Source organism: Chlamydotis macqueenii, chromosome 5 (assembly GCF_036417535.1).
Source record: "Chlamydotis macqueenii isolate bChlMac1 chromosome 5, bChlMac1.mat, whole genome shotgun sequence".
NCBI lineage: Eukaryota > Metazoa > Chordata > Aves > Otidiformes > Otididae > Chlamydotis > Chlamydotis macqueenii.
In genome coordinates this window covers 56949979-56972753 of record NC_141560.1, presented here as the reverse complement: position 1 = coordinate 56972753, position 22775 = coordinate 56949979, and the positions used below count along the sequence as shown (strand labels likewise).

At 35.1% G+C, this 22775-nt stretch overlaps 1 protein-coding gene across 1 annotated transcript in view; it reads left to right on the top strand.

The window, feature by feature from the left end:
• Positions 1–22775, top strand: part of PDE3B (phosphodiesterase 3B) — an 87021-nt gene that overhangs the window by 44881 nt on the left and 19365 nt on the right. The window contains exons 2-4 of the mRNA XM_086749705.1: positions 17770–17820; positions 18712–18960; positions 21828–21970. Coding sequence (XP_086605831.1) covers positions 17770–17820; positions 18712–18960; positions 21828–21970 — 443 coding nt within the window. The remainder of the gene's footprint in view (positions 1–17769; positions 17821–18711; positions 18961–21827; positions 21971–22775) is intronic.

Here is a 22775-nt window from a genome sequence, read left to right as displayed (position 1 = left end):
GGTCATCTGCTCCAACTCCCCTGCTCAAGAAGGGCCACCTAGCACCAGTTACTTGGGACCATGTCCAGATAGCAAATGACAGCCTGAATTGAATGTATTTTTAAATGGGAAAAATAATAATAGGAAAGCTATTCTTGTGGTGGATTTTTCTATAATAAAGATTTTATTCTGTTCATTACTTCTTATGAAGATCAAACATAACATAGCTAAAAAAATTAGCAGAATTACTAAATATTTTCAGTCTTTATTTTAAGAATTAATAATTTTTGTTGTTGCTCTATTTTAGAAAGATTGTGAAAGAAACACAAAACATACAAAATATATAGCTAAACTTATAGGTTTTAAAAAATATATTGGTTATTATGTTGAAAAACTAACTGATAAAATTTATTCAACTGGTTTCTATTGAAATGTGATAGTGAGGCTTAAAATGTGTCATTATAGAATAAAGTTCATTTCTGACCTAGTACTTTTGACCTTCCTCAGTTTGTAGCACTTTGATTTTCCTGCAAGTGTCTTTTTCATTGTTTTAATTTCTTTAAACACACAAGTACTCGTCAGTGGAGGGGAGGGATTAAAGATTAAAAAAAAAAACACATTAAAAAGGAGCTTGTCATTATTATAGATTTAAGAATTGGAAAATAATTTTTAATAATTTTATACAGTTAAGTTGTATTGTTACATGTGAATCATGTAACTTTCTTTTCACTTTTCAAGCTATGCTTGATCCCTACTCAAATAGACTTCATTACAAAAACTGAAATCTTACTCTTTTCACAGATTATACAAGCCACATTTAGATTGCATAAAAATGCATTTTCTTTTCTTTAGTTGTTGTACAAAATTATTATTTACAGATCTTAACTGCTCATAAAATCAGAAGTACTGTGAAGTGGAATGGAAAATTTTGTAGCTATGGCCTAGTATGGTTGACTGAAAATGTTCATGTGGTCCTTCAAGCACTCATAGTGTGTTAGTGTCTGACAAATGGCTTCTTGTTTGTTAGGTGGTCTAAAATGGTCGCTCCTCAGCTTATACTTCATGATTCTATTACCGTCATTACTGTGCTAAGTAAATGGCAGGCCTCAATTTATATGCATTCCTGTCCTGTCAGGTTCATTTGCCATTCCTAGCAACTGTTTATACTATCTGTATACATAATAAAGTAATAGCATGCCTACAGGAGGTTTTTCTAGAGTCAGTTATTAATTGGGTAAATCTTGCGTCATGAAAGTTTTTAGAGTTATTTTCCATCTAAATATTTTTTGAAGATGTTGATTGGTTTTGTTTCATTACTTAAAGGTGGCAAATGCATTTGTAGGTATTGACAGTGTATCTGTATCAGGTACCATCCTAAGTTTAGCTTTGTAAGCCTTAAGACAAGTAACACAACTGTACTATAGTTGAGGTCAGAGGTAGCTATTGTCCTTATCTGAATCTGAGGGGTAAATGCCCCAGCATTTCTCTGTGATCTGGGAATAGAAAGATGATGCAGAGCAGGAGAGAGACAGCAGCTCCTTTACAGCCTTTAAATGTTCCTGTGGAGGTTGCCTGACACGTTATTGTGTCATTCACAATTTTGATAGTCCAGGTTCATGCAATAGATAGATTTAAACTGTTATATTTCAGTTTTTAGAAATTAGTAGAGCAGAAAGAACAATTCCTGTAAAGAAAGAAGTGTGTTTATTCAGTAAATAGCATTGATGTTATAATATGCATTTTAGCTCCGTTTCCAATGGAAGTGAAACTGATGATGCTACCTTGCAGGCAGAAAGTTGCAGGAGAGCATTTGTGCTATCTGTATTTCCTTGTACATCCGACCCCTTTGCCCACTACCTTTTGAACCAGTTGCATCATCTTACAAAAAATGATAGAGGAGCAGTTATTTTACTGATGATCCAATTCCTATAAGTTTGGGATTGTAGGTATTAAGGATTTCATTGTAACCTTCAGTGTCAGCTCTACTACTTGATAGGGATTACCTGTGGGAGAAAGATGTCACAAACATTTCAAGTGCATGGCAATTTCAGTTTCAACTTGAATTTTTGGTGTATTTCTTGACTGCTCCATTTTGGTTTTTTTACTGTACAATATTTCATTAAATAAATCTTGGGACATTCATATTGAATTTTTGTTTTTTAACTTTCACACTTTAATAGTGAGCCCAATCCAAAAGATTTGCTAGAATTATGAGGAGCAGAGTTCCTTTCTGTAAATCTTTAACTACATTGCAGGTACCAGATAGTCAAGCAGGAGTTTCCCTTCTGCCTTGTTATCCTGAGGTTTCCAAAGATGTGGAGTTCTATATGGTTCTGTCTCATTCCAGCTACTCCTCATCTATCCTAGGCATCTCTTGTTGAACCCAGTAGCTTGTTTGAGTACATGTATGACTGCTATGTACCCTTAGAAGTTGTTTGCATTGTTGGAATTAAAATTTACCAAACTAATTTTGATCTTATGATTTCTAATACACTACTATATAAAACGTAGTTATAATGAGTCTTTTTAAATTTTTGCTACAAGTGCAAACAAATAAAAATTATGAATAATTTTATCTATTTGCGAGGGGAAGGAGAAAGTAAGAAGGTAGAGACATTACTGATTTAAGCATCTGCTCAGTTTTCCTAGTTTTGAAACAAAAATGTAACTTTTATACACTTATCTGGGGAATAATGTTGGCGTGGGTCTTGTAGCAGAGGTATAGTTGTATTCTTCATTTTAGAAAATCTGCTACTGTAGTGACAGTTGCCAAGCAGCGATACTGTAATATTTTGTCAAACAACTTTTCCTGCTATGTTAGGAAACAAAAGAGAAAACTACCACCAAATAAGGCATATTTACATGTTTAATAATGCTTCTTGTTTGGTTTTTTTTCCATTATGCATGTGGATTAGTGTCTGTTCTCTTTATAAACCTGGAGATACTCTAAGACACAGTTCTTCCAATTCATCTGTCAAAAAACAAAGTATAGGCTAATATTTTTAGCTCTAATGTAGTCTGACTTTTCACTGGTGAAGAAAAGGCCCCTCAGAGATTGAAATATGTGCAAACCTTAATCTTCATGTATTTTGACAATTAGTGAAAACTTGTAGTGAACAGAAGAGCGTTGAAAAAATTTGATATAACTGTCAGATGTGCTTAGTCAGATGTGCTCAGCTTGAATCTTGCTTGCTACTTGCCAAAAAAATAACACTGGCTGCTTTTCAGATCATGGCTGGAGAGGATTTCTTTATTACGTTCTTAAATTATTAATTTTTTAAAAAACAAAACATATGAAACTCAGGTAGTAATTTTGAAATAAGGTGATAGAAATAATATTTAATTCTCTCATATAAGTAGGGTAAAATAATGTCACTTGTGTAAACAATTATTGAATCTCTTTTCTTGAATAAGTCCCTTGTGCTTTTTGAATGAAAGGTAGCAATGCATGGGTCTTGGGCCTTAAGCAACTGTTTAAGGTATCTTCCTGCAATTTAAATATTGTCATTTGGTTTCATGTTTTTAAAAAAGCTTGCTAGCTTTTAGGTGAAATTTATTTTCCCGGTTTATCTTGTGTAAAAGCTGGTAAGAAGGAAAGATCAGGTGGTGCTGCAGGATCCATACACTGTAGTTTAATGCTGAGAAGTCCTTCAGGCTGTCTCATACTCTCAGCCCTGTTCTGAGCCCCAAGATTCAAAAATGCTTGCATAATTGGGTACTGTTTTGTGACTTATTAATTGCTCTCTTGGGTATATAGTTGCATGTGAGCCAGGTTGGCTACTTTCCCAGCTTGCATCACTGGCAGCTGTTCTGCTTGAGGCAGATGGTTCTTAAAAGAGGCACCCATAAATTAGGTCATTGCTACTTTTTTCAAACTGGTCTGTGAGAGAGAACCTGATGAGATGACGTTTTAAAGTATTTTTGTGCATCCTGATAAACTTATTTGTAAGTGTCTAAATAGCACATTTTACAGTCATCTCTATATTTAAAATAATTTTAGGGCAGTATAAACACTACAATGTAGTCAGCATGAAAATGTTAAATTATATTAAGAACCATTGGTGATATCTTCTATATGAAAGAAGATTCTGAAAAAAGTATTCCTACTAGAAAGAGGAAAGAGGCTTAATATCCTTTATATAATGATAGTAAGAGCATTTTTAGGACTGTAGCTACAGAGGAAACACACTAGTGTACAATAGGAAATCTTCAGTGGTCTACTCAAGTGTTTTAGACATACTTGTGTGTAACATTTTTCTTCCGGACTTACATGCTTACAGTTCCCATGGTAGAAGTTTAATAGCTAGACTTCTAGAAAACTACTTCTAAGGAGTAGTATGAGACTTGTGCAGTTTTCCTTGTAGTTAGGAATTCTATTATCATGCTTTTCCATACATCTGTTCATTCTGTAGGTGTACACGTTACTGCTTTGGAGAATGGAAAATTTATTGCATGAGCAGGATCCATGGACACCGCCCCCCTTCCCCCTTACCTTTCTATGTGTCTCCATACCAGCATAAACCAAAAATCCCATCCTAGAATCGTCATTTCTTAAAACTACACAGCAATTTTAAAGTACAGCAATTTACTGCTTTTGCTATCTGTTTATTCTTTTGTTCCTGTATTGCTGTGTTTTGTAAAATCAAATTACTTTTGGTGTTTTCTAGTTTTGCATCAAAGATTCTTCTTTGCTGTTGACTATGCCTGCAATCCTCCAGTGGGTTTTAAGAACCACCTTCCTATAGAGACTACTTCTGAAATTCATGTCTATGTACATTTTTGCAATAAGGCATGCTTTTGAAAAATGTGATATTTGATCTGGATTCATACTGCAGGAAATAAAGGATTATTAGAAGAAACATCAATGATTTCCTCCAATGAAGTCCTGAGCTTTCATGCTCTTGTGGCAAGTTGGAAAGGTTTCTTAATCTAAGTCAGGCGCAGTTAGGACATGCTGTAAATGAGGGAAAAACAGGCTCAGAAAAAAAAGAAGAATTTGTCTCTAACTAAATTTAGCCCAGAGAAAATAGTTTTTTATTCTTCCCTGGGGAAACACCTATGAAGTTGAGCTGTGTCAGAGCTTTTGATCTACAATATTGGTCCAAGCTGCCTTCATACGTGGACTACTTTTAAATCTCTGTTTCATTGCCTTCTTGCCTTACTGTGAAGCACTTGGGAACAGTTCTGCTTACAAACTGGCCACAGAACCAAAGTCTGTCTGCCTTTATCATGCTGTTATTTATAAATTGCTTTTTAGTTGTTAAAGCATTTAAATAATTTAGCTTATGTGGTTATGACAGGTGTCTGTTGATTTCCCCTCCCTAGTATTTTTAACTTTCTTGAGATGCCACATTTGTTCATTTTACTACTGAGAGGAAATGCTGAAATGGTCTTCCTGCTCTGCTAAACTTGTTATATAATTTCTCTTTGTTTGTGCAAAAGATGATTTTTCTGTGCTCCCACATAGTCCATAGAAATGGAATGATTTAGACCACTCCTAGTTAGGCTGCATAGGACATAATATAGAGCAAATGTGTAAAACATTCATTCACGTGTACTCTTTTTCAACTGGAATTAGCTTCTGTGAAAAGACCTAGACATTCTCATAAAAAATAAGCTCTAGAGTAAACCAGTTGGTAGTTATGGGTGCAGAAATTACTACAAGCTGTTCTGTTGTACGTAAGTGAAGAATGAAAGTAGTCCATTTGGGCCTAATATTTCATAACTTTGACTATGTGTATCCTATTTTATCTTCTGCTGTTAAAGCTTGACTTCGCTGCTCTTACTTCTTCAGTGTTAAAAGACACTTTCAGCAGTTGGTGGCATAATTACAGCACAGGAAACAGGCAACTGCCATCACGGTTGGCTCCAAAGTAAGAAGGGTATTGTTCCTTTCTGTATTAATCTGGAGTTAGTAACATAATAATACATTTTTAATGAGTGTTACCATTTCTGACTGATACTTGCATAACTGTCTTCACTGACCAAGAAAGCATCACTGCATAGGTAGACCTGGAAAGATTCAAATCATAATGCTCTGAAGGAGGGAAGGGGTAGAAATAAAGGCAAAGTGCTGTGTAGTTTGTTTGTTTGTTTTTCCCCTTGTAAAAATGTGAAAGCAGGAAAAAAAGAAATAGCAAAGATTATTGGCAATTTTCAGGTGAGTTGAGTTTGTTTATTTAATTAAAAAAAAATTCAATCTTTCTTAAAATTTGAGAGATATTTTTGGTTGGGTCGGTTTATTTTTTGTCCCATCTAATTCCTACTGGCTGATCTCTGGGTAAGAATTTTTGCTAATATGTATGGCAATTAGCCTATGTCTTTCTGATTCAATTGCCCTTATAGGCTAGCTGACTGTCCTTGGCAGAAACAAATACAGAAAATTTATACAGTATGAACAAACAGATTGAAAATAGAGGGTTAGAAAAAAAAAAAAAAGGCACGAAAAGTAACATAGAAGAAATAATTCCTTCTTTCCATATATTTCAGTCAAGGTTCTGTCAATCTGTTTTTGCATTTCTGAGTTTGTGGCTGCCTGACTTTAATCTTGTTCTTTTCTTTGAAACATTCGATCTGTAAAGCATCTCTATTTTCAATAGTATCCATCACATACAAACTTACATGTCAGTGGTTTTATTTCCAATTCCACTAGAGAATCGCATAAATAGAACTTCTTCTGTATAAAATGTGGGGGTTTTTTTCTGTTTTAAATACAGATTATTTGCTATAATATAGTTGGAGCAAAGAGAGAAATATTCTGTATCTACTTTCACTACTTTTCAGGGGAATAAGATACTGTTTATTTTGGTTATCCTTACTTCAAAACATGCCTGCTTGAATATGAGAATTAAAGTAGTTTGACCTTACATTATGCTATTTGCAGTTGGGCAAAGAAAATGATAGTGATAGACATGAAGAAATCTAGCATAGTTCAAAAGAGTAAATAACCTTCACTTTCATTTAGGACTGTAATTATTAATAAACACCTTTAATTTAACATTTCAAATACAGCTGCTGAAGGTCACTAGCTAGTTTTAAGGAAAGCACTGATCTCAATAATTCTTTTTTTAATTTGGGTTCTTTTAAGCTATTCAGTAATACAAAGTTCAGTTCAGAGGCATATACCTTTGCCTTTTAAAGCAGGTGTGGTTACGGTTGTGACAGTGCCTGACATCTTCAGATTAGACTTGCAATTCACTCTGATCTTCAAAAAGTAAGTTCTAATTGGAAGTGCTGATAAGATATTCATCAATGTGTTTGCTTAGTGAAGTATAGTTGTAAGTAAGTTCTTAGCTTAATGGGCTTGCTATCTGCAGTTTTGTGTTTATTTTAATATTTGATGTTGCATTCTGTTACTCGGAGATCTGTGCTTCTAGAAGTGCTGCTCTTCTCTCCTTATTTGTCGCTATTGAACCTTCCCAATTTACCAGCCTGATTTTCACATTTTGAAAGTGTAAAGAGAAATAGAGATGCATTAAATGAAAAAGCAAAAGTTCTGTAGCTTACTTTTTCAATGGATTTTCTGAGCATTGTGCAAGAAATTGCCAAGCTGCTGTCCATGTTTGAGAAGTCGTGGCAGTCTGATGAGGTTCCCGCTTATTGGAAAAGGGGAAACACAACCCCCGTTTTTAAAAAGAGAAACAAGGAAGACCCAGGGAACGACAGGCCAGTCAGTCTTGCCTCTGTGCCTGGCCAGGTCATGGAGCAGATCCTCCTGGAAACCATGCTAAGGCACATAGAAAATAAGGAGGTGATTGGTAACAGCCAATCTGCTGCTGTTTGAGTTATTTTATTTTATTTTAGTAAAAAAAAAAAAGGTTTTTTTTTCTCCAGAAGGAAACGGGAGACCTAGTTACCTGAGGTACTCAACAACTTTTTCCCCTCAGTCTTCACCAGCAAGGACTCTAGCCACATCGCCCAAGTTGCAGAAGCAAAAGCAGGGACTGGGAGAATGAAAAACCACCCACTGTAGAAGAGCAGGTTCAGGACCATCTAAGGAGCCTGAAGTTGCACAAGTCCATGGGACCTGATGAGATGCATCTGTGGGTCCTGAGCGAACTGGTGGATGAAGTTGCCAAGCCACTGTCCATGACAGTTGAGAAGGCATGGCAGCCTGGTGAGGTTCCCACTGGCTGGAAAAGGGGAAACATAACCCCCATTTTTAAAAAACGAGAAATAAGGAAGACCTGGGGAACTACAGACCGGTTAGTCTCACCTCTGTGCCTGGCAAGGCCATGGAGCAGATCCTCCTGGAAACCATGCTAAGGCAGATGGAGAGCAAGGAGGTGATTGGTGACAGTCAACACAGCTTCACTAAGGGCAAATTGTGCCTGACCAATTTGCTGGCCTTCTATGATGGGGTTACAGCATTGGTGGATAAGGGATGAGCAACTGATGTCATCTACCATCTGTCTGGACTTGCGCAAAGCATTTGACACTGGCCTACACGACATCCTTGTGTCTACACTGGAGAGACATAGATTTGACAGGCTATTCTGCCTGAAGAAGAGAAGGCTCTGGGGAGATCTTATTGCAGTCTTTCAGTAGTTAAAGGGGGCTTATAAGAAAGACGGGGAGAAACTCTTCAGCAGGACCTGTTGTAATAGGGTGAAGGGGAATGTTTTTAAAATAGATAGAGATAGATTTAGACTTGATAATTTAAAATTGGAAAAAAAAATTTACAATGAGAGTGGGGGAACACTGGAACAGGTTGCCCAGGGAGGTGGTTGATGCCTCATCCTTGGAAACATTCAAGACCAGGTTGGATGAGGCTCTGAGCAACCTGATCTGGTTGAAGATGACCCTGCTCCTTGCAGGGTGGTTGGACTGGATGGCCTTTAATGGTCCCTTCCAACCTGTTCAAGTCTAGTCTAGTCTATTCCATCTGTGACTTGTGCTCTATGAACAGGATAGCAAAGTGGCTTATAGAGTAAGTCAAAATACTGGAGTGAAAACAGCCTTTTGCATACATATTTCCATTACCTTTGTGTATAGTAGATTGTACAGTTATGTCTTCAAATGTGAGAGAGTCCTATGATTGTTTGAACAGCAGAATGGAAGATAATTTATGAAAAGGCTAATGAAGAAAAGAATCTGTAGTTTCAGAGATGTTGATTGTGGGACAAAGATGATTTTTCTTTTCTTGGAAGTGTCATTTAGTTACCATATTACCAGAGTGTGAAATGGAGCTTACATCTACATAAAATTAATCAGTTTCAGGAGGATGTGCTATTAAATGTTATTTAAAAATAGCATTTCACAACAACTTCTGGAATTTTAGAGTGTCGGAGATTCTTTTTCCCTTTTTAAATTGATTTCTGAGCTTGTTCATCCCTTGATCTTTTAATAGAGAACTTTTACAAGATTAGTAACTGGTAATAACTTCCAGAGGTATCTGACTGCGTACTCTCTTCCTAGATAGATGAGTTTATTATGAGGTAAGTGGAGTGGTGCATATGGCCCTTCCCATACTGATAGTGGCAATTCCTGTGTTCACTTTGCATGTGCAAGATAAGCATGACATAAACACATACCTATACAAAACTTGCCGTTTGGGGGACAAAGTGAATCTCCCAAAGTGGTTTTATTTAATCTAGTCATCATCTAATGCTACAAGTGGGAAGGCATCATTGTCCTTTCTTTTTAATTTAGAACAGCATCACAACATTACTACATGGAAAAAAAATTCATTGTTCTTTCAAATCTGCTGCTGTTTGAGTTTTTTTCTCAACTGCTTACTAAGCTGCCATCTAAAGTACTACTTAACATGAGTACATTAGAGAAAAATAAATTGACAGTTTCTGTAGAATGGAGCAATTTGCATTCCCTTGTTCTTCTCTGTTTCTGACAGCAATCTGTATTACATTCTTCAGATTTTCTATGTTTTTTTTCCCCAAGAGATCTCATCTTGTACTTCTTGGCACTTCAACCAGAAACTTGTCCATTAAGATGTATTTTTTAAATACTGATTTAACTTGCGCTAACACAATTGCTCTTGTAATCAGACTCATAATTATACTCTCTCATCTGTTTTTAAATTATTCCTTTTAGTTCTTTAGCTTGAGCAATTGAGAATTTATTTAGTTCAGTCCCTGTGTATAACTTCCAACCACAGCACTGCAGTAATACTTGTTTTCCTTTATGACATATCTTCTTTGGCTTCTTGACTGTTTTCTTTCAGGTTACTTCCCTAACTTCAGTCCCTGTAATGTTTCTTTCTGAGTCATCATCTTCCTTGATTGAATAGGTTATTAAAAGGAAACAACACTGATTTGTGTAAAGCTTGTCTCTTGTGGCAATTTTGTAAATAAAAATCCTTAAGATAACAATGAATGCAATCAAATAAAGAAGTGGTAGTGTTTAGTTAGTTAGAAGCTTTGTTATTCTGAAGGTGCTGTGTCTCTGAACGGACTAGCTCTGGGGATTTGAAAATAGAGCCTTATAGTCTGAAAAGAAAAGTGTGTCTTGTGCCTGAAGTTAGCTGGAGAACAACTATAAGCTTTTGCAAAACCAAATCGTTCCGGGGGTAGACTACATGAAGGAGTTGCTGATTGTTTGCTTCCTCACTGTAAGAATTCAGCACTGACAGATTCAGAATGAAAGAGAAATTTGCATCATCTGTATTTTACTTGTGAGATGCCTTTGTGTCTGATATTGGATCTGTCGGAAGTTTATGTGGATTCTGAAAAGATGATCGGAGAAATGCAAAGGTGAAAAATCTGTTTACCTTTGTAATATACAAAGGCATACAAAATATGGCTCCTTGAGCTGTGTTGCTGCGACTGGAAGGATATTCTGAGAATTAGCACTGCTTACTTAAGGATATTCTTATCTTGAGATGGCTGCTATTGTCAGTGGCAAGATACTGGACTAGATGATCATTTGGTCTAATTCATTTGATGTGAACCATTCTCACATTCATGTTAATTTTTGGCTGAGAGTTGTACAGCTTAATTTTATGCTACTTGTTTTAGAGAGAGACTTGCGGATAGAGGAGAAATTTAAGTATTTTAATGAGATTTTAAAGAGAAAGTTGTGTTAAAAATCTTTGTGAAAAATTCACTATCTCCTTTTCTTCAGCTCAGTGCTGAAAAAAAAACTTGTAGTCAGATGAAATAGTTTCTCTTTGCTGAAAATACAGGAATGAATCTTTTTATCTCTAGTGTAATAGGTGGAAAAAACCTACTTGATTAAAAAATTTAAGTTAATAGAGCGGGAAATTGGTTCATCTCTACTAAATGTTTTTAGTTACTGCATTAACAATATATCGGGATACAGTAAAATGCTTCATCACAAGATTTATGCACATCCTTCTATTGCAGAAAGAGAAAATTTAAGGTTGCCCTCTCTGTATTTTCCAACACCATACATTAACAGTAAAAGCCTTTACTGCTGTGTTGACACACCACGTATAATTGTAAAATGATGCCAACAGGTAAATGTGAAAAGGATGTTTTGGGAGCAATTTCTAGGTTTTGCTTTTTGTAAAATAAACAGAACTTGAAAAAACAGTTTTAGGTTTTGGATGACAGTAGAAGTACAGAATGCCAAAACACCGAAGCAACTGTGGCAGATCAGAGCAGAAAGTATTTCTTTTCTTTGATGCTTATTAGAACCACATGCTCTAAAGGAAAATGCTTATAATGGGCAATTAAAGGATCTGCACATAGCAGGCTTTTTTCCTCTGCCCTTCCCCCTCAGTTGCCATAAATTACTGGTGGGCCTTTACTCTGACGTGCAAGTCTGACAAAACCTAGAAGGAACAGGAAATGACCTAAGTGTGGTTTTAGCCAGTTTTTTTTTTTTTCATTATCTACATAAGAAGAAAAAAACCTCCTACTTTCCCGTCATAGACAAAACACCTTTTGGAACCTTTTTGAAACATTTGAAGATCTTAAAAAATATTAAAAGGAAAATTGGAGCAAACATCACAAGTAATAAGAAAACTGAAAACATTCTAAAGCAGACAAAGTAGAAGCTGACCTGCTGGTACTCCTGGTTACAAAAGCAGAAGTAGCATGTTTTTTAAAAAACCAAACAAACAACACAAACACAGAAAAAAGAAACAAAAGCCCACCAGAAAAGTATTTTTTTTCTGCTTGCAGGGAGTAATATTAACTTTAAGAAAAAGCCTGCTGAAGGTTTATTTGAAACTTTTCCATAACAACAGAGCATTTTTGCTCCGGTTTTGTATCTGTGCTGAGAACAAAGTTACTGAAAACAGTAACTAAATGCATGAAGACTAAACTGACTTGTTAAAGTTTACTTAGGTGCAGCTCTTGTCAAAGACTTGTATTTGCAAGGAAGATCAGAATACTGTGAAAACATTATGGTGTCCAGACACTTATGTGTTCCAGTGTTGTTCTTATGCGTCCAGCCACATAGATTGCAGGTACTATTTAATGTCTAGAATAATATTTATTGAGGCAGTTAAGGAGAAGCAAGTCTCTTTCTATTGAAGGAAGATTTTAGACTTCTTAAAAAAGTAAATATAATGCCTTTTATGAAAGAGTTTGGTAGGGCCGCTGGCAGTCTAGGATAGGGGATATGACTGTTTACTTCAGTACAGGTATCCAAACCATGAAAGCACACTCAGTTTCTGTTCAAAGATTGTGGCCATCTGCAGACTTCACAACTTATTAGCCATTTTACAACCTTGGATAAATAATTTATGTAGAGTCAGGAAGTGGTAAGTGTTAGGATTCAAAAAATATCCTAGTTCTTTCCTGTCCCATTTATTTTCATGGCATGATGACTCTAAATGCCTTAAGTATCATATTTAATGCTTTTCCAAGTGCTATGTTTTGTCTTGATTACAATGATCTACTCAAGTGGCTGTTGTTTTGGCCTGGAAGGTTTTACAACAGAACATTGTCTGTGTTATCTAAATAATGCTACCTGTACTTTGACAGATTCATTCTTTGGTTGCAGCACCTTTAGTCTCATACTCAATACAACATAACTACTTAATAACATAGTATTTTTCAAAATCTACCTTTTCTACCCAGAGAAGGAAAAAATAATAATAAATAAATAAATAAAACAAGACTTCTAGGTTGTATACTACTGTGTTTGTTTTTATATAAATAAATTACATGAGTTTTAAAAGCTAATTGATTGTAAGCTATTACAAAAGACTAATTTAGAAATAAAAGCAATGAACCTAGCATCAGTCTTTTTTTTAAAAGCAGTCATGAAAAGAAATGCGTATATAATGTAACCTTTTTAATATTTTACAGTAAATTAGTTTCCCATCTGATTGTAGAATTTTTGCTTTTTAATGAGGTGATTTTTTACAGAGTTGATTCCTGAATCAAGTTCTATGGTGTTGGTTTCATTGTTTAGTTAATTCTGTGCTTGGTTGCTATGGAAATACTTATTTATGGAGCTAATGCCTAATGGTGTCAAACAGAATCTACTGGCAACTAGGAATCTTTTATATCTGATCAATGAAAGACTCTCAGTCAGAAGTAGAAACTCATTTTTTGTACTCATTTTTTCTCCTTTAAAATTTTGCAGCATGGAACGTGAATGGGTGGTGTCAAATAGAACTAGTTTTCTTTTCCTAACAAGCATTAAAGCATATACTGAATCTCCTGAATAGTATCGTCACTGAAACTAAAACTTCCCAGTTACTTAATTTAGGCGATAAAACAGCAGTGTTACAAATCTTAACATTGTGTATGGCCTTAGATGGTGTGCACACTTCAGCTTAGGGTATGGAGCATACGTGTTAGTTATATTCTATTTTTAAATTGATTTTTATATTTCTAAGCTCCGAAACTTTTTTTTAGCTATGTATTTTAAATCTCTGTGTAACTATGAGTATTGTCCTTAGTATAACTTTGCACAAACACAAGTAATTCTCAAGTAGCTAAGATGATATGATTTTTTTTATAAGTTTAAAATACTCCTCAAACATGACTTTAACCAAATGGAGCTGTGGCACTCATGCAAAGAAAATCCAAAAGATCACCACCCTGCATGGCATCAACTTGCTTCTGTAAGACGCATTTGTTACAGGCCCTGGAAACACTGGCTGAGCTGTGATAGGAAAGATAACTTTTTGTATAAAAATAACTTAAAACAAAACAGAAAACCCTGAAGCCCAGAGTCCACTACAGTTTTATTTTCAGAGGACTTCCCAGATGTGTAATTGCTGTGATCTTGGCATTGGCAGTGCATGCTGAAAATCGAGAGTGTGTGAGTTGCTAAGTGGAGGTTTAAGTTGTAGCTTGGAACTTTTATGATTCAAGTCCCTCCTAGACCAGATGTTTCTTGTTGGAGGAGGTGAGGAAGAATATTGTGTACGATGGATTACTAAATCTTTGTATTACAGAGCACAGATTTTTCTGCAGTAAGTCTTATGGTTGCAAAATCAAACATTGCTGAGGTTCTGCCTAAGATCTATTTTAAGTTCTGTTGGTCTGCTCACATTAAGTCAAAATAAACTGTATTCTTTTTACTCCTGTTGTAAGATTAATGCAACTCTGGGAATACTTTGTAACTTTTGTTGATAAGCCACAGTAATGAATTAAAGCTTTGACACAAACTCTCAACAAAATAATGCAAAAAATGCTGCTTTTTCAGTATTCCAGATTTAACTTGCAAGGCATGGGGTTAGGCTAATTAAACTAAGTCTGGTAAGTAGTGAGAAATAAAGTACAGTTTCCTTACAGTTATTTTCTGAATAGAATGGTAAGGAGTACATTCTTCTTTAAACAGACAAGGTTTTGTGAAGAAGGAGAATTTATCAGCTGTTAACCTTTAAAACTACACACACACCCACACGCACACCCCTGCCCACCCGACTATTTCAATTCTGCAGGGTCTGCTAAGGAATATGCTGCTGATTTCTGCTCCTTTGTCTCGAAATTGTTTTTATGGGGGAGGCTTTCTGGGTTTCAGTGCCATCTTGTGGTGTCCTGTAAGCATCTAAGAAATAGATAGTTACTAGGTAGTAACTCCCCTTTCATTATTAACCTGTAAGGACTTGATTAGTATAGAGATGTACCAAGTTGTATTTACCTTGGAAAAATATTAATTACATTTTTTTCCCATTGTGCTTAGTAGAAGAGATTGCTACTTTAGGCCTAAAATTTTCATCAACTCATTTTAGTTACTTCAATGTGTGGCATGTGGAATGAGCCCTGAAAATATTGCAGCTAATATAGCTGGCCTGCTAGGAGTGTTAATATACTACACCTGTCTTCTCTCGGGAGATATGACTTCTAATTAATGGTGATGTATAGTGAATTAAAAAAAAAAAAATCTGTTGGCAACATATAGGTAAACTTCAGCTCTGTTTATTCCAAAACTGTTTTCATTTCTTTGCTGTGAAATTGTTATCAGTGGAGAAGCTTAAATCTTCTGGTTTCAGTGACAACAGAAAATTTTAAATCATGAATCCAAGCTGTAAAATTTTTCATTTAAATAAAATTGTGTGTAAAATGATGCCCTGCCATTTAAAATATTAACCCGTTATTTGCAGTGGAAGTAGATTTTGCATGAGCTCTGTCATTTTACCTTCTGTGTACTGGATGAGTGTGGGACACAAGACAAGGCAGTAACACTTTCCATTGCATATTTTCTGCCTCTGCAGCTTTGAGCCTATTTCTTTGCTATAGCAGGGTTAAAGCCAAAAGGAAGATTTAGAACTTTTAAAGTCATATAGATTGACCCTCAAAATTATAACAGTATAGCTTATGTGAGTATGGATGTGTGTACTCCCAGTGGCTTAAAGGATGAATAAAGGAGCTTGCATCAGTAAAAGCAGTTGCAGTTAAAGTTTTGGTACAGAAATCTGGACTAAGTCTTTCTGGAGTTAGCAAAAGCATAGGTATTTTATTAAGAACTCGTTTACAACAAATAAAAAAAAATAGCTAACTCACCACATATTTAAAAGAAAAATAAAATACTGGAAGAGCTGGGGGAAGGGAAACCTCTTTTGTGTCCCCTAATGGAGGCTGCAATATTGCGAGCAAGCTGACGCAACTTCTTGGACCATTAGTATCAAAGGTTGCTGATACAACTAACAAAACTCATATGGACATCTGATCTTTGTGGCTGGTTGAGTCAAAAGTCAATGAAGCAGATTAACGCAGTCTCTTTATCTGAGCTTAGAAAGACAGAAGGAAACCAAAAGATTTACCTGTTTGATACATAGGTAAATAAATGTCAATCTGGAAAGAGAAATCTGAGAATGAAGAAAAACAGAAAAACCCAACCTGCTCAGATGGACAACTCATTCTAGTTTGTTATGGAAGAAAAGAAGAAAAACCCCTTATCTTAACAATAATCATGCTAAACCAAATACATCACGCAAAATGGGTATGGCCAGATATGTTGGTCATTATCTTAATGCTTGTCACTGACAGGCTAACAGCCATCTCATATGCTTAGTTAAAAAAAAAAAAAAATAAAAAAAAAGAAAAGGAATTGATGAATGAGATGGGAGCTAGATTAATAACCTAAAAAAACCCGAAAAACGCAGATTCTTAAATTCTTAGTTCTTTATTTAGATCTGCTTGCATTACACAGTATGACTTTCTGATATAGACTTGCTTAGATATAACTTACTCCTAGTTTAAGCACATGCTTAATGATCGGTCTCTTCACTTTTCAGAGCAAGTGAATGTCATAACAATTAACGTTAAATATGGTTTAATGGTATCTCTGTGAAGATAACAGGAGAGAAAAAGAGCTGTTAAGTGCCGCCCTTGCCTGGATACTGCTGACATGTCAGCCTGTGTTTCTTTATTTACACTTTCTGCACCTTCTGGTGGAGTGTTTTCTCCATAAAGAGCTGTTCGTCTTAGAGGAACAAAACCAAACATAGTTCTTGCCTATAAAAATAAGAAGAAAAACTTAGAGTACTGCAGAATATTAACTACCAAGTGGGTTATTGCCAGTTTCTGTAAGTACAGAAAAAAAGGAAAAAAAAAAGGGTTATCTTTATATTTGATTTATTTGTGAATGCATGTTGTGCAAATGAATTCATTTAACAAAGAATAATTAGAACCTGTCAAGAAGTCAGGAAGACTGAACACTTTTGAAACAAAACAGATCTAAATTTCATTTATTTTATGTTGTTTTTCTTTTTTTGTCAGTATAGAAGAAAAATTAAGTGCGTGCTGTTGACGTACTTGAAGCTGATAGTATCTTCAGATTGTGTTGCTGACGTTCTTTTGTGGGTTTGGTGGGTTTTGTGAAGTTATTCAGAACATGTAGATTTGTGACCGTGTTCAAGCAAAACCTAACAAAACCTCCTGCAAGAAAATGCTTTTAAAATTACTGATTTTTTTTAAGCTAAGATGTTGGGGAGCATTTTGCCTTTTAAAAAAATAAATGATGTTAATGTCATACTTTCTGCACTGTATGTACAAAATTGCTACTATTTGAATGGTTCTGAAAATAAGAAAATATAAAATATATTGGAGGATAGATTTGCTTGTATAAGTTGAAGTGAATAGAAGCAGGAAAGCCCTGTCAGCACCTAATTTAATGTAGATGTTAAGTGATTTATAAACAATCTAGAAATATTGAAATAAAGCTATATAATTACTCTGTCATCAAGATATCTCTGTTGCATGCGTTTTTTTCAAAGTCTTCTTTAGAACTTTTACTGGGGTAGCATTAATTGAGAAAATGGCCTAAATTACATACAAAAGCACGAAGGGGGAGGAACACTTTCTATTACATCACATAATCAAGATTTATTCCATTGTTGTTATTCAGTATTAGCATATCACCTATCACTCTTCTTTTTTTTTTTTTTTTTTTTCTTTACAGATGATACTTTGGGATTGGGATTTGAAGCAATGGTACAAGCCCTATTACCAGGTCAGTGGGTTAAGAGTCTAATTATTCTTTTGTGAGTACAGAGTTCACTGTAAACTGTCAGATTTCAATTTTTCTGTTGCTGTTTTATTTACGTAAGTTGTCCTAAAACATTCTAGCTCTGCATAGCAGAGACTTGATCTTTACCACTTCTAACCAAGTTGACAGGGGTCTACTTTCTGTGGTGTGTAAGAGAACAGCCTCAAACCTAACTAAGATGAAAGTGGTTTTTTTTTGAAACATCCTTTAGCATAAGTTTAGGGAGTGATGCTTCAGCAACGTCGCCAAACTCAGGTCTACCAGGTTCTTAACTTTTTTTCCTGATTTTCTCCCCTATTTCTTGTATCAATGGTGGCATCTAATCAGCTATTGCTGTTCGTGTTCAGATAATTATGCCAAATAAAAACTAATAACTTTTTTTTGACAGAATTGTTAGGATTTGTTTCAGTAAAATCAGAGTTAATAAAACTAATAAGGCTGTGAAGATTGCATCTCTATAAGGGGCTTATAACAGTTTGGCCACCGAAATTTCTGTTGTTATTACTGGAGGAGACAGAATACTAAGTTTAATTCTGAGATGAAGTAATGAAAAATTGAGAGAAAAAAATTTGCACCAGAACTCTATTTTAAATAGAGGGAAAATAAACTGAAAGGTAATGCTGAATTAAAAAATATTTTTTATTGTGTGAAAAAAACCTGCAAGAATTGCTGTCTGAATATATGTATATGCATATATTTTCTTTAAAAGAAAAGCATTTTGATTTTTAAAAAAACTTGCATTGATTTTTAACAAAACTTTTAAAATTTGCAGTGGATAAGATGCTTATTTAAAACTTAAAATACTGTGAAATGTTTTGACATGTTAATAGTTTGCAACATTTCCATCTATTCTAGAATGCTGGCAGTGGAAATGGAGTTGATCTTTCAGTACTAAATGAGGCTCGGAGCATGTTAACAGACCTCCTGACTGACCCATCCCTTCCACCACAAGTGATTTCTTCCCTTCGAAGCATTAATAGTTTGATTGGTGCTTTCTCAGGCACGTGCAGGCCAAAGGCTAGTCCATTCACACCATTTCCTGGGTTCTTCCCCTGTCCTGAAATAGAGGATCCTGCTGAAAAAGGAGATCGAAAGCTGCTCAAGGTCAAATTACTTTAGTTTTCATTCATGTGTGTGTTGCAATTTTTTAAAAAATTATCAAAGAAAAATTCATCTGGAAAGAATGTTCCTGTATGGGATAGTAGCTTCTTTACTTGGATAGCTGTGAACTAAGTTTAATGTCAAAAGAGAGCAGCTGTGAAAACACATTGAATGAATGTAGGTACCAAAATGCAACTTCAAGTGATTGATGGATAGACAGGTAAAAGCCCTAGTCTGCATTCTGAACACATGATTCCTCAAAATAAAGATAGGATTAAAAAAACTAAAGGCAAATATAAAATGAAGATGTTATATTCTCATGATATGGCAAAAATAGGGCTGTTTCTCCCACATTCTTGATCTAGCAATTATTGTCAGTGTGGCTTTTTCAGGGATTTTTTTTTTTTTACAAATAAATTTACTTTTGTTGACATCAAACTAGCCAGATAGAAGCAAATCAACTATGTTAAAAGAAAAATATATCTTCTTTCTGTGCAGTACATCATGTTATGGGACCAGTGTGTAAATCTACTGTCACTTCTCCATTATCTAGGGCAAATAAGTGAATGCAAGAATATAGTTACTATATGACATGTTAAGGAACATTGTGGAAAACCATTCCAGTATAGAAGGTTATCTACAGTGCACCAGAGCTAATAATTCTAGGGTAGCCTGGTATTCACAGCTTATGAGGCTGCTTATTGTGGAGGCTGGTCTGGAACATCTCTGCCCTGTAGTTGCTTCCATTTCCAGGCAGTGGGCAGCTTGACCCAAATTGATCAACTTATTGGCTTAGTATTTTGCAGCCAGATAAAATGCCTCAAGCCAGATTCAGCTTGTGAAATATCTGTTGGGAACCATTGTCAAGACAAATGCTTTTGAGGAAAAGCTCAGTCTCTGCAGATTACTCAGTGGAAGATCCTGCAGGATCATTGCAGTATGAAATTCCTTGGAATGTCACATGGATATGTGCAGAGATCAGTTGAGTAGAGATTGTAATGATTCAGTATATGGTGTTTTTGTGGATTTTTTTTTTAAACTGCCAAGGATTGGTATACCAATGTGAAAAATATAATTTATGTGAACATGAAAATTTAACTTATGATTTTTAAAATTTCTATATAGCGGATCAGAATTGTTTGAAATGAAAAATAATAATTGCTGAAGACTGCTTATAAAGATTATGCAAGATTGAAAGATTATGTTTTTTTCACAGCTATTCTCTTTTCCTCCTTCGTAAAAGTTGCTGCTCTTGATTTAAGTTTGGTTTTTTTTTCTGTATATTCATTTACCTGGTGGATAAAATAGTGCTTATCGCTATAATTCAATGAATATTTGGCTTTGGTATATGTTTGGGAGTAAGCCAGAAGACCTACCACTATGTATGTTACTGTAAGAAAGAAAAAGATTTATCTTTCTTTCAAAAAGCAGGTAAGTCAGCACAAACTCCAGATTATGACACACCAAAGAACATCGTAAGTATTTCTTCAAAATGGTACCTTTCAGACTGTATTGAAAGGTTCTCACTCTCTCTTTCCCTGACTTGCAATATGAAAGGTCTCCATATTTCAAACAAGTTTTTTTCTCTGCTGAAGATTATGTGCATCTTTATTTCTGTTCCCTGACTGGCTTTAACACTGTTAAATTTTTTTTAAATATGTAATAGATTTGTGAGTTAACTATGATCTTTGACCACCTGATGAAGCTTAAAATTGCAAAGTCGTTATTTCTGCCAGACTTTTGAAGTGGTAGTATCCAAGGGTCACACATGACCCTACAGACCTTACTCAATACTGCAAATATTGCTTTGGATTTCTTTTTTTAAACACTTTTTTCTGGCATCCTTTCTACTTTGCAAGGTCTGATGACGCACATCAGTATTATGCAGAAGAATCTTCCCACCCCCCCTTCCTCCGCTGAATGGCCAAATCTAGGGATGAGCTAACAAGTGGATTGTGGACTGAATGCAGTCAGAGAGAGATATTTAAAAAAAATAATAATTAAGTACAATGTATAGATTGTCTGTACAATGGATGCAGATATGCCAGAGCTGGCTTTGCAGTTTCAATTCAATGATCCTATCCTTTTTATTAGTTAGGTTCTACTAGTTGCTATTCAGACATGAATATACTTTTCTGGGAGTATTTCAGTACAGCAAAGTTAATAAGTTCTGAGTTATTTCCATACAGGACTGTTTGAGTGCTGTTGCCCTGCTTTGCAGAGGACTTTGTTCAAGTACAGCGACAATTCCCAGTATTTAGGCTGCAGTGTGCTTGAACTAAGACAGCTGCTAGGCTGTGAGTGGTGAGGTGCCTGGGAAGCTTCCTGGGTGCTTTGGGGCTGGTTATGGAAGCAGAGAGCCAGCCTTGATGGACCAGAACTGACAATGTGCATTGTGCATCACCCATTCCACAAGTTCCACAATACCCAAACCGTCCATATTTACCACCTGAGTTATTGAAATCTGAGGTTATCCTGAGAGCTAGAGAGCTGACTGTAGTCGTATTGGGATGTGTGAAAAAGCATTCGTAATCCTACAACAATTTGCTATCTCTAGAAGATCTCAGTTTTTAAAAGTTCTGCATAGTAATTGTTGGACCATGTGGATTTCAGAGTACAAGTGTCTTTACATATTTTAATTTGAGGAAAGAAAAGAAAGACATATGAAAAATAATTATTCCTAGTAAGCAAAATAAGTTGATTGCAGCTTTTTTATTTTCTTGAGCACTAAAAGTGAATGTAAGATAGCATACTTACTGTTTCACTATTAAAAAAAAAAACCCAATAAATAGTATTCACAAGTAATAAATAAAATTTTAGGGTCTGTTTTTAATTATATTGATTTTAACCATGATTAAATTACTCAACAGGGATTAAATAGCAGGAATAGCCTGCCAACACCACAGCTGAGACGAACTTCAGGGGTTTCTGGCATCCCACCTGTAGAATCAACATCATCTAGATGGGAACGAAGTAACAGCAAGAGATTTCATCAGGAATATAACACATCAAGGTAAGCACTTAACTACGCTTTAGGGACAATAATAAATGTAGCCTTTCTAAAACGTACATTTCTGTAATGTTGGAACTTGATGGCAGAATTACTGAACATAAAATTTTGTTAATGAAATTTCCAAATTCTGCCAGCATAAACTGGAAAATGTTTCAAGTTAATTATATACTGTACTTGGTTGAATGGCATGCTCTGTCATAATAAATAGGCCTGCATATCAGTTTTAGTGGGAAATGAAAAAAAAACAACTCTGACATACATGATTGCAAAGCAAACTAGTTTAACCTCTAAACCTTTACTGACTTCCTCCTTCTCGTTTTTACTTAAAATATGTATCACTTTCTAGCTTCCACATACTCAAAAATTTCTTTTATTATTAAAAAGATTATATGACTTTCTTCCATTTGGTAACCATTGTTGTGTGTACTGCAACATTTATTGTTCCTGTAGTAATCAGGCAAGCAGTAAGATAGATTAAGAAAGTCATCTCTTCTCTACTTGTTAGTCAGTATGGTACAAAGAAAGCTTTAATTTCCAGAATTAAGATTACTTTGAATTGGGGTTAAAATAAATGTACTTTCCTTTTTGTTTAAGTGTGTATATGACTGAAACATCACACATTTAATTTTATTTAGATGTGTAGATGTGTATGGCTTTGCTCAATATCATGTGAGAAAAGTACAGAAGATGTTTGAAATTGTGTTGCAGCTCAAATCCATAAAAATGTGTGTGGTTTTACTTTTTTTTTAAAAATATACTTATATCTCTTAAGACTTTAATGGTTTTGTGTCAGTCATAAGGAAAG